The 12,686-nt window shown below is 46.6% G+C and overlaps 1 protein-coding gene across 1 annotated transcript; it reads left to right on the top strand.

Moving 5' to 3' along the window:
• Positions 1-6,109: 6,109 nt before the first annotated feature.
• LOC118094983 (interleukin-8-like) lies at positions 6,110-10,096 on the top strand. The gene is made up of 4 exons (XM_035135811.3): positions 6,110-6,231; positions 7,032-7,167; positions 7,970-8,053; positions 9,110-10,096. The coding sequence occupies exons 1-4, from the start codon at positions 6,168-6,170 to the stop codon at positions 9,138-9,140; spliced, it is 315 nt and encodes a 104-aa protein (XP_034991702.1). The 5' UTR covers positions 6,110-6,167; the 3' UTR covers positions 9,141-10,096.
• The last annotated feature ends 2,590 nt before the right edge of the window (positions 10,097-12,686 follow it).

The raw sequence follows: 12,686 nt of genomic DNA, 5'->3' as shown, positions 1-12,686 counted from the left end.
GATGCATTTTAAATAAAAGGACACATTCTACTCATGTAATAACATGCTGATTCCCGGACCGGATTGAGAAGGCGATAGGGTCGCATCCGGCCCCTGAGCCTTAGTTTGGGAACCCTGTCATAAGGGAAAAGGAGCAGATTTTGTTTACATCAGTTTTATGGCATTAATGTTTCAGTACTGAAAGAGGATTTGGAGAGCATGTTGATTCCATTGGTGCCAAGTCTCTTTTTGGAGGAACCGGATGTCTAGATAAAGCTACGGGCTTAGCATCTGTTTTCTCCTGTTTTGCTTATACGTGCCAGCGTAACGTGTCTCGAGGGGGAAATGATGCACCCAAGATTAAAATGTAGGAGTGCCCAGCAGTATGGTTGCAACACCTGACACACCCTTCTCCCTATTCCATTCTTTTCACTTGTACTAACGCCAGTAAGATTGATGAGATGCAGGCAGGTCTCTGTATTAGGAAAGACCACCAGCTTTGTTGAATAGGAGTTTGGCAGGGGTTGCAAGCACAAAGAAACAAATCAGGCAATGCCCATTGGGTGAAGAAGAGACATGGTGTAAGATGAAAACAAACAAGCCATCCTTTGGTTCATTGCCACATGGCAGAGTAAAATGCACAAAGCAACCCTGCATTAAGGACATGCAAACGTTTGAAGATACACATGATGTAAGTCTCAACCCACACATAACCTCTCGCTTCTGGAGAAACACTGCTGTTGAATGTGTCTCCCCTCAAAGCAGCTTCCATCCGATTCGAAAGCATCAGCTGCAGGTAATCTGAGGTGTGTACACTTGGGACAGCCGTTGCACGTGCTCAGATGGCTGCTTTGTTGAGCAGGAGCTTGCAGTTGCAGAGAAACAAATCAGGTCACACACATTGGCTGAAGAGGTCTCCCTCTCTGATGTGCATAGGAATGGGAAAATGTGACTTGAAACCTTACCTTCCAAGTCCCGGACTGCAGAATCCGGGACCGGCAGGCCTGTGACACCGGAAGTTGCGTCGACGTAACTTCCGGGATCGCTTTGCCCTTCTATGGGCACCCAAAATGGCCGGTGGCGGCTTCGAAAGTCGATTCTACGCGTGTCAGGAAGTGCGTCGACGCAACTTCCGGTGTCGCTCTGCCCATCGATGGGCACCAAAAATGGCCACCGCCGACACCGGAAGTCGCGTCTATGCACTTCCGGGCATGTGTAGATGCAACTTTTGAAGCTGGCAGCGGCCATTTTTGGTGCCCATAGAAGGGCAAATTAGAAAGAAAAAAATGGCCGCAGGCAGGAGAAAATAATGGAGAAAAACGGGAGACGAAGTGATACGGGGGACCACCGGGAAAAGGTAAGTAAAAACGGGGGTTTCCCGGGGAAAACGGGGTACTTGGCAGCTATGCTTGAAACGCAGCTGGGGAGGGAACTACCTAACTGTATTTTAAGTCACAAATGCATAAATAGCTGCACCCCAATATTTATTTACTTATTATTTGCCGATGGGATTTCTAAACTAGAAGGAACAACCACTCAAACAAAAACACCTGGTGCTCAACGGTTTTGGAGTGAAAATTGCAGGTGGAGGTAACGTTCCGTCCACCTTTTCCACCCAGCCACACTGCATTTTGAGTCACCTCTTCTGCCCTCACCTTTCTAGCTGCATATATAGGCATCATGCCGAAGCCAGAAGTACACGCTACAAAAACGTCACAAAAAGGCGCGGAACAGGGCACCGGCGGGGAGGCGGCAAGGGGTGCTTGCAATCTTTCTCAGTGGTGTTTCAAATACTCACAATTTCGGTTTTCAGCTGTGTCACGAGTCAATGGTGGTCGCTCCTTGCTGCTCTCCGTGGGCAGTGAGGAGGTTCAGGCAGGGGAAAGGCAGAATTTATGAGGCAAAAGTCCTGGCAATGTTCGCTAGTGAGGTCTGGGGACATCCCTCTGTGCCACACAAGCCTGTGCCTGCCAACTTGAACGGCACAGCAGGTGCAACCCAGGAGTGTGTCCCTGCCAAGGGCGATCCTCTTTCTCTGGCATGATTTGTGGTTGGTTCCTCCATAATTCAGACAATTGGCATTAATCAAGAGGCGCTCCTGGACCGACATATGCTAATGGGCTGTAATCAGTCAGTTGCCGAAAGGATTGGGCTTGGATCTTTGATGGTATCTGAATGTTTTCTTTGAAGCTTGAGAATTCTTACAACAGCCGGGAAAGGAAGGGGAAGGACAAAATGCTTTGTGCTTTCTTATGGTTTTCAAATAGCCTCCTTTCATAGCTGCCAAGTCTCCCGTATTCCCCGGGAAATCCCCGTTTTTCCAGCTGTTCCTAGCTGAAAAAACGGTTTTTTTTGTTTCCCCCCAGTTTATTCTGGCGTGGCGGCCATTTTGGAACTGGGCGGAGCATGCTCAGAAGCAACTTTTGATGCTGCTCTGGCCAGTTCCAAAATGGCTGCAGTGCGACTTCCGGTCTGCTACTTCTGCCCGGTCCCTTATTTCTCCAACAGCAACTTGGCAGGTATGCCTCCTTTTTTCTTGAAAAAAGACGTGTGTAGCCGCTGCTATGTTATTCCGTTTGTTACTTTGTAAAAGAGGGGGGAGGCTTTTGATTTATGCTCAACAAGGAATTTAACAAGGTTTTCCTATGCCCTCCCCCCTCGAGGCTGAATGGACTTTATTTAAAACTTATTTATTGTTTTTTATTTAAAACTGTTTCTGGAATGGGCTGCAGTGCTGTTGGAGGAATGAAGTGGTGGGGGCAAAGATCTGGCAAAGAGGCTAAATTTGAGAAAAATACAGTATGTTGTTTTTAACTGTGTGCCAGGGAAGAACTCCAGAGCGGAATTTTAATGGCGGAGTTTCGATGTCGACTCTCTGAATTATATATGGCTGTGGCTCCTACTCTAGTCTGTAAACAGCGGAAGGAATGGAATGTGACCTTATACCATCCAGTTAAACACTGCAAAGAACCGAACAATGGAAGATAGTCATTAACTCTCCCAGTACGACAGGTCTGGAACAAAAATGTATATGAAGGATTACACACGTGAACTGGGTTTTATATTTATAAGACGTAACAGAGGTGCTGTCTGTAAGGAGGAAAAAGTGGTCAGCTGGAAGAATGGTTTAATGGCAAGTGAAGGATGACAACTGGACCCTAAATAAGAAATGATGTGGCTGTGCGAGGAAATGATGATGATCCTATGTTCCAAAGGGGAGCGGGAAACCTGATTTTAATAAATTGTATTAATCAATTTGGCTTGATTTGTAATAATCGGGAAAAATAATAAAAAATCATTTGGATCAAACATTCACAACTTCACTGGAACGTGAGCCCTGCATCAGTTGGGAGTTGCCTGTACTGTAGTTTCAACAGGACCCAAGATGGGTATGATATCACTGCCAAGGCTAATTTTACTCTCGGTGGGGTGGGGGAGGGGGCAAACAAGGGGAAACAAAGGCACAGGTGAGAAAGGATGCATGCGAACAAGTGGCATTACTCATACTCATTTAAAGCTGGTCCCTAAAGCACAAGTGCTATTTTCAGGCATTTCTTTAATCTGATGGTTTTTTGTCAAGACAGAATCAGTCAGAAGGACGGGGCAGCTCCATATGGATATGTCTTGTATTGACACTGTACTTCCACGCTAGCAATCAAGCCTACTCATGAAATCTGGTTTCCGTGGGAGTCAAAACGATTATTCTTTAAGGGAAATTACCTCGGTTGGGAGTGCCAGCAAAAGGAAGAAGAGAGAAAGAGAGTCTAAAAATACATCCATCTGAAACACAATCTGTCACAATGCATAATTGTGTAATTATATAAGATACTATCAAAGATGTCGGTGCAGATTACAGCCTACGCATGTGATATACATTATATTAAACTTGCGGGGGAGTGCCTGGTGCTGCTTGGGAATCTGTTGTTGTTGTTGTTTAGTCGTTTAGTCGTGTCCGACTCTTCGTGACCCCATGGACCAGAGCCCGCCAGGCACTCCTGTCTTCCACTGCCTCCTGCAGTTTGGTCAAACTCATGTTCGTAGCTTCGAGAACACTGTCCAACCATCTCGTCCTCTGTCGTCCCCTTCTCCTTGTGCCCTCCATCTTTCCCAACATCAGGGTCTTTTCCAGGGAGTCTTCCTTTCTCATGAGGTGGCCAAAGTATTGGAACTTCAGCTTCAGGATCTGTCCTTCCGGTGAGCACTCATGGCTGATTTCCTTAAGAATGGATAGGTTTGATCTTCTTGCAGTCCATGGGACTCTCCTCCAGCACCATAATTCAAAAGCATCAATTCTTCGGCGATCAGCCTTCTTTATGGTCCAGCTCTCACTTCCATCCATCACTACTGGGAAAACCATAGCTTTAACTATACGGACCTTTGTCGGCAAGGTGATGTCTCTGCTTTTTAAGATGCTGTCTAGGTTTGTCATTGCTTTTCTCCCAAGAAACCGAAAAATACTGAGTTTAGACCCCTCGCACCAAAAATTGGGCAAAGTCATGCCCAAGTCATGTTTCTGTCCACCATCTTGCTAATCCAAATGCGAATGAAGATGGCCTCCCCCACCTCAGGAACATTTGCGTTGAGTTTGGTGACAATACCTTGAGAGGTGGCTGAACCCATTGGGAACAGAAGGACGGCCACACCACTTTGCAAAATATATAGTAGGTTGCTCAAATGAGGCACCTTTTCGTTCCCTTCCCAGCTATGTATCCGCAGGCATTTCGTCTTCAAGAAAGGCTAGGTATTCCTCTTGCCGTTAGCTGCATTACGGTGAAAATGCCAACCAAATGGTGTGAGTTCCTATGAAACTGGAGCCATTTATATGTTCTGTGTGACTGAGCGGGTGCCAGGCAAGAATAGGTTCAGTAGAGGAGGATAGTAATAATAATAATAATAATAATAATAATAATAATAATAATAATAATAATGTATTTATGTGTTTATTTATATTCCACCCATCTTGACTGGTTTGCCCCAGCCACTCTGAGAGGCTTCCAACGAATTAAAATAGAATCATATAATCAAAGAGTTGGAAGAGACCACAAGGGCCATCCAGTCCAACCCCCTGGCAAGCAGGAAACACCATCAAAGCATTCCTGACAGATGGCTGTCAAGCCTCTGCTTAAAGACCTCCAAAGAAGGAGACTCCACCACACTCCTTGGCAGCAAATTCCACTGTCGAACAGCTCTTACTGTCAGGAAGTCCTTCCTAATGTTTAGGTGGAAACTTCTTTCTTGTAGTTTGAATCCATTGCTCTGTGTCCGCTTCTCTGGAGCAGCAGAAAACAACCTTTCTCCCTCCTATATATGACATCCTTTTATATATTTGAACATGGCTATCATATCACCCCTTAACCTTCTCTTCTCCAGGCTAAACATACCCAGCTCCCTAAGCCGTTCCTCATAAGGCATCATTTCCAGGCCTTTGCTCATTTTGGTTGCCCTCTTCTGGACACATTCCAGCTTGTCAGTATCCTTCTTGAACTGTGGTGCCCAGAAGTGGACACAGTACTCCAGTTGAGGTCTGACCAGAGCAGATTACAGTGGTACTATTACTTCCCTTGATCTAGATCAGGCATCCCCAAACTTCGGCCCTCCAGATGTTTTGGACTACAATTCCCATCTTCCGTGACCACTGGTCCTGTTAGCTAGGGATCATGGGAGTTGTAGGCCAAAACATCTGGAGGGCCGCAGTTTGGGGATGCCTGATCTAGATGCTATGCTCCTAAAACATCTTACATCTTAAAAACTTCCTTATACAGCTTTGTGGAGAGCTGGAAGGGGAAAGGGATTCCGCACCCCTTTTGCCGCACTTCTGAAACCTCCCTATATAGTGCAGGTCATTATAAAAAAAACACAACAAAGAAACTGCAGAAATGGTATTCAGTTGATAACGAATATTTGGAAATGCCTAATGAGTTAGAAGGCATCAAACTGAATCGAATGCCCCTTCCTGCAGGAACTCAGTCGCAATAGGAAGAGACTTTACCACACGATTTCCCAATGACTCATTTGTGAATTGCTTGTGCCGGGAATTTCCTCTGACAGAGTTGAAACATGGCACTTCAGGGCAAGTGAGATGGTATAAAAGCAGTAGATCTTGCAGAGCTCAGACACAAACCTTCTGAAGCTCTCAAAGTACCCTGCCTTTCAGTACAGCAGCCAAGAAAGACATTCCTCGCCCCGACATGAACTCCAGGGTTGTTGTTGCCATTCTGGCTCTTTTCGTGCTCTCCAGCTCTCTGACGGAAGGTAAGCAAGGCATTCCTGCTGAACTTTATTTAAAGATTCCCACGGGGCTGTGCTTACGACCGCAAGCCGCAGATACCACAGTCCTACAGGGATAAAGAGGGGGAAAGAATGGCTGATAATGCAGAAACAGTTCCTCAAGCTTGTTTAGGAGAATGCGAGCCAAGGAGATTAAATAAGAAGATACGATGTTACGCAAAGTGATCATCTGTAAACCCAATAAAAATTATTATTAAAAAATAAATAAATCGAAGAATGCTTAAGATAAACCGAGCTTCAAATCCGCAGAAATATTTGCCATCCTTGTTTTACGTCGCTCCACTTGCTTTCCTTTGGGCATATCTTCACTTCTCTAGTATAGCTTATTAAATAAATTCAGGGAGGGTAGGCAATTATTAGGTTTTTAGGTATCTATTGCTTTCCCAAAATTGAAATGCTTTTTATCAATGACATCTCAGTTGGTGTATTAATTAAAATTAAACCTGCAGAAGCCTGCAGTTGTGAACAACGGTCCACTGTTTAGGGCAGCTGCTAACTCTAATGTTGAGATTCCGGCATTGCAGGGGGTGGGCTAGAGGACCTTTGGGGGTCCCTTCAAAGTCTACAATTCTATGGCTTTACGACTCTAGCTCATAAAAATACAAAGAGGCACTACCAACTGAATGGCGTCGAAGAGGCCTTGAGAAAGGCAACTTTTAAAGTTGTGCTTTGGGGGAGGCTGGGGAACAGATGTTCAGTGTAAAGCTGTTTTGTAAGGAGAGTTGTCCCATTTAACCGGTTTCTATCCTTCTGCTCTTTCGTAGGTGTCTCACTGGCCCGGATCGGGAGCGAGCTGCGCTGCCAATGCATAAGCACCCATTCCACGTTCATCCCGACCAGACACATTCAGGATGTCAAACTGACCCAAAGCGGGCCCCACTGCAAGAACGTCGAAATCATGTAAGTCCGCTTTTCGACTTGAGTCTCTCTCTTTCTAGATTTAGAGCCCCATCTACCAAGACTTTCTGCAGCGAAATGGCCCGTTGCACAACTCCTATGTGTTTAAAACTCCCGGTTGCATCACTCCCCAGTAGATGGTGTTTGCGGGTGGGTGTCTTCCCCAGTTGTGGAAAAGAAATAGCAATAGAGGGGAAAGAATGGCTGATAATGCAGAAACTGTTCCGCTGAAAACTGTAACTGGACATTCTTTGAAAAGTTGATTACTAGGGGATTAGGACACACACGCAAACACCCATTTAAGACATTTAACCAAGTAGTTAGGTCAATGTTCTTGCATCATGAATGTATCAAAGGGTGGTAAGGTAAAGATAAAGGGGCCCCTGACCATCAGGTCCAGTCATGTCTGACTCTGGGGTTGCGGCGCTCATCTCGCTCTATAGGCGTTTGTCCGCAGACAGCTTCCGGGTCATGTGGCCAGCATGACAAAGCTGCTTCTGGCGAACCAGAGCAGCGCACGGAAACGCCGTTTACCTTCCCGCCGGAGCGATCCCTATTTATCTACTTGCACTTTGATGTGCTTTCGAACTGCTAGGTGGGCAGGGGCTGGGACCGAACAACGGGAGCTCACCCCGTTGCAGGGATTTGAACTGCCGACCTTCTGATCAGCGAGCCCTAGACTCTGTAGTTTAACCCACAGCGCCACCTGGGTCCCTATAATAAATCTAAACAAACAGACAAACAAACAGATAGATAACACTCTGCAAAGAAGATGCCTGACCCTCCTGTTTTCCTTTGATTGCAGTGCTACTCTTAAGAACGGGAAAGAAGTATGCTTGGACCCCACAGCCAGATGGGTGAAAGTGATCATCAAAGCCATCCTTGATAAGTAAGTCGTCATTCTCTTCTGGTTTTAAGAGCTTAACGCTGCAATTCTATGCACATATATATTTGGGAGTAAGCTCACAGTGGGACTCAGTGGGACTCTGGCTCAAACATGCCTAAAACTGTGTTGCAAACCTTATTTTCAATTAGGTTTGTGCAAGAAAACTTCCAGGTGCCATTGTCCCTTCTCCTTCCAGATATACCCCAAATCCTTCACCCGCCCCTCTTTGCAGGCTGCATCCACAACCAGACAAATGTTAATAAACCTTGTGATCATAACGATAATGTTCTAATGGCTGGCAAAAGAAAATGAGTTATACATAGGAGATATTTCGTTGCCTTAGCCCTGGACCAAGCTTGTGGTCCTCCGGATGTCGCACTCCCAGTCCCATAAGCCCCAGCGAGGACAGGCAACGATGATGGGAGTTGTAGTTCGACAATATCTGCAGGGCTGCCGATTCCCCGTCCCTGCCACAGACCATGGCTAAGTCCATGAAATATTAGGGGAGTCATAGAATCTTAGAGTTGCAAGGGACCCAAGGGTCATCTAGTCCAACCCCCTGCAGAGGATGAATGTCGTTGGTGCAGTCTTTGCAAGAACCAGGTTTAACTGGGCATATCTGAACGGAGACTCAAGGCACAATTCCGCTTTCCCCTTGCCTAGAAACACGGGTCGGAGCAGTTTTCTGCTTGTCCCGAGCTCTCTAGGCATGAATCTGAGCATTTTTGTCTCTGCTTTCCTCCAGAAAACCCCCTCTTTGGTGCTAAAACAGAACAACCAGCAATCCGTGGAACACTCAGTTGCTTTTTGTTCCAATTTAGCACTAAAGATCAGATTTCCCCAGGGGAAAGCAGGAGGGCAAACAGAGGTTTGGATGAACCCTATCAGACAACATAAGCATGACTCCATGCCTCAGCTTTGCCCATAAACTGAATCAGACCTTTAATGATTCAGTTTATGGGCATATGTTTTTTGCTTTTAAAAAATAGCTTATTTCGGTTCTCCTGGGCCATTCCGTCAACTTGTTTCTAACTTCTCCTTGCTTTTCCTTTATTCCAGGGCTCAAGCCAGTGCTGAATCCCAGCTATAAGGAAAAAAACTTTCAGAATCTCTCCTGTCTTGCTTCCCTGAAAGAAGCTGAGCCATTTCTACCAAGCCTACTTTATATAAGAGCCTTTTATAAATGGGGATATTTTGGTCTTATTTATGTATTTGTTTTACAACTTTACTGATAGAAAACCCTTTATAAGGATGTATTTAAAATAAGTGTAAAAGGAAGGCCTTGTGCAGGAAGATGAAGTGGTCAAATCAAGGTGATTTGGAAAGTGGAATGTATTGCTAAGTGCAGTTGCAATAGTGGTGAAACTGTGTGTACACCAAGCCACTATTATAGTACATATTGGCAACAGATCCTGGTCCCTTGGGGCACAGGCAAAGCCAACACAGTTGCATCAAAAGAGCCAACTACCTACTGTTGGTCACTTTAGTGGTCACAGCACCGGGAGACGCGGGTTCAAATCCCCACTCAGCCATGAAACTCAACCTATGGCCTTGGGCTGGTCCGTATCTGTCAGCCATATCTACCTCACAGGGTTGAGGGGGGAAAAACCACATGTGATGCTCCAAGCACCAGAGGAAGGGTGGGATGAAATGAAATGTTATTTAGTTAATATCTGTCATATCTGAAGTGCCTTTCAGATATATTGGGTTTTTTCAGTTTCTAACCTATTTATTCACACGGTCATATCTGAAGTAATTATTTGTTGTCCTTGAAATCTTCTGTGTCAGATTATTATTATTGTTATTATTATTATTATTAGAAAATCGTCATATTTAAGTTGGGGGATCTTATTTATTCAAATGGCTTGTCAAAGCACAGCCTGAAGTTTTCCTCACCTGAGAATTCCTCACGCAGAGATGCCATTCTGAAGCCTCGCATTTGCACATGAGATGTCTTTATTTATGTATTTATTGACCAAGAAATGTTGAGCACTGTCAAAGCATGTTTGCCTGTGTGCAACGGAATAAATTATTTTCATGTTGAAATACGGAGTTCCTGTGTCTTGTTGCTGCAGTAAGTGGACATTTGGCTTCATCTTTGCTTCCTTAGAGAGATTTCACACATAAGCAGGACAGAAAGCTTTGTTACTGGGGTATGTGGGGAAGATAACAGGATCAGACCCACCCATGAGGCAGACTGAGGTAGCCCCTTCAGGTGGCAGAATCCAAGGGGTGCCTCCATGGGTGCTCCTTGTCACGGTCCGGTCGGTGGGCGGTTGAAGCCCTGGCTGAGGACGTCAGGACCAGAGGCAAGATGGTGGTGTAGAAGCAGGAACAGGTGCAGGGCTGAGGGTCCAGCAGCAGGCAGTTGCAGGGTCAAGGAGCAAGGCAGAGGTGAAGGTCTGGGAGTCAAGGAGCAAGGCGTCGGCAAGGTGAAGGCCCAAGGGTCGAGGATCAAGGCGTCAGCAGGGCGAAGTCCAAGGGTCGAGGATCAAGGCGTCAGCAAGGCAGAGGGTCCAAGGAGCAAAGCGCCGGCAAGGCAAGATCCAAGGGTCGAGGATCAAGGCGTCGGCAAGGCAAGGGTCCAAGGAGCAAGAGGCCAGAGGCAACCAGGCAGGGATAGCGTTGCTGTGGCAAAGAGCTGAAGGGAAATGCTGAGCTTTAATCCCTCCCAGCTCCTGCCACCAGGTGCAGTGAGGTATCAAGTGGCCTCACCTGAGTGACCACTCCTTGCCTCTCCAGCACAAGCTGAGGTCTCACCTGAGTGGCCACTCCTTGCCTCTCCAGCACAAGCTGAGGCAGGCCCCAGTCCTGCAAAGCACTACAGGCCCCAGAGCCTGACTCCTGCCCATACTCCTGACACTCCTCCCTGTTGGATTAACAACTGTGGTTCCGGGTTCCGGCAAGATCTCACGAGAGCCTCGCGAAATCTCACGAGAGTCCCGCAAGATGCACAAAGCAACACCTTCCTATTGCAGGCAGCGAAATGGGCCACCACCTCTCCCAGATAAACAAGTCTGTGAGGAAGAGGTTGGAGCTTCAGCGTGTATTGCACAAAAATCAGGCTGGGGCAAGTTGCAGGGGTGTCCAGCAGAGGACACTCCCCAGAGGAGGCAAAGGTCAGGTAAGGTAAAGGACCCCTGGAGGGGAGCCCCAAAGGTGACTATGCGGTGCGGCACTCATCTCGCTTTTCAGGCCAGGGGAGCCAGCGATTGTCCACAGACAGCTTTCCCGGTCTGTTATAGGAATTCCAAGGTCTCAAATATAGAATGAATGTCGATCATTGCAACAAGGTAAACACACATGCATAAGTATATAACAGGGGTGGCCAACTCCCAAGAGACTGCAATCTACTCACAGAGTTCAAAACTGGCAGTGATCTAACCCCTTTTTGGGGGTTCAGGTCAAAGTTTTTGAGCTTTTTTTAGGAAGGAGGAAGGCCCATTGGGGGGGGGTTCGGGTCAAAGTTGTTGAGTTTTCTTTCAGGGGGAAGGTAAAATGTTAAACTTTTTTAGGGGAGCCACAGTTGTTCAGCTTCTTTGGGGGGGAGCCAATGATCTACCAGTGATCTACCGCAGACGTCCAGTGATCTACCAGTAGATCACGATCTACCTGTTGGACATGCCTGGTATATATAAACCACATCTCTAAAATAGTACAGGAGAGCAATCCGAAAGCCATCTTGGCTCTCCTAAAGACTCAATATTTCCTCTGCCTCCTTAATCCCCCTTGCCTGATAGCAATCAGGGGATGTTCCTAAAGGATTCCTCTCCTAGATCTATGAGCCTCCTTGGTATTGTCATCGTTTGCCCAGATGCTCGGCATTGAGGGTTCTCTGACTGCCATCCTGATTGTCTTATCAAATGTGAATGTTTTGTGTAAACTGTGTCTGGAACTATGCAAAGCTTGCTCAATCCTCAGGAATATCGCACCTTGGCCTGCCTGAGCCACAGTAACCCCACCTGAAATGTGATGTAATTTCTGACTTTTTGTAGAGGGGATGTCGTTCTTCTCTACGCCAAAATGCAAACCCTAAAAAAGAGGTTTCTTCTGGCTTCTGGGTCTCTCTTGCCTCCTTGCTAGGAGGGGAGGGAACTCTGTTGCAACAGAAAAATAAAGATATGCCTTGCTTTCACTTCATCCTGCCCTCCATCCATTCATCTCTGACCGATCATGGACTTAGGGGAATCAGTCCCTTGCGGAGTTGGGCAGCAAAAGCCAACCACCCCCGTTTTCTCTATCTCACGGGTCATGTGGCCAGCATGACTAAACTGCTTCTGGCGCAATGGGACACTGTGACGGAAGCCAGAACGGACGGAAGCGCAGTTTACCTTCCCGCCACGGTGCTACCTATTTATCTACTTGCGCTGGCATGCTTTCAAACTGCTAGGTTGGCAGAAGCTGGGACAAGGTAACGGGAGCACACCCCGGTCATGTGGATTCGAACCGCCAACCTTCTGATTGGCAAGCCCAAGAGGCTCAATGGTTTAGACCACATCGCCACCGGCTCCCCTTCTCCAGAAACAGAGTGGTGTTTGAGCAAGTTCCTGGTTTGTAAGTCTTGCCTGGGGGCATCTCACGTTAAAGAGCGCTGTGCAAAAGCAACCGTTTATGGTTGGGTAAGATTCTTGTGATT

This window comes from Zootoca vivipara, chromosome 12 (genome assembly GCF_965207765.1).
Source record: "Zootoca vivipara chromosome 12, rZooViv2.hap1.1, whole genome shotgun sequence".
NCBI classification, from domain to species: Eukaryota; Metazoa; Chordata; class Lepidosauria; order Squamata; family Lacertidae; genus Zootoca; species Zootoca vivipara.
This window is presented reverse-complemented; position numbering and strand designations above follow the sequence as displayed.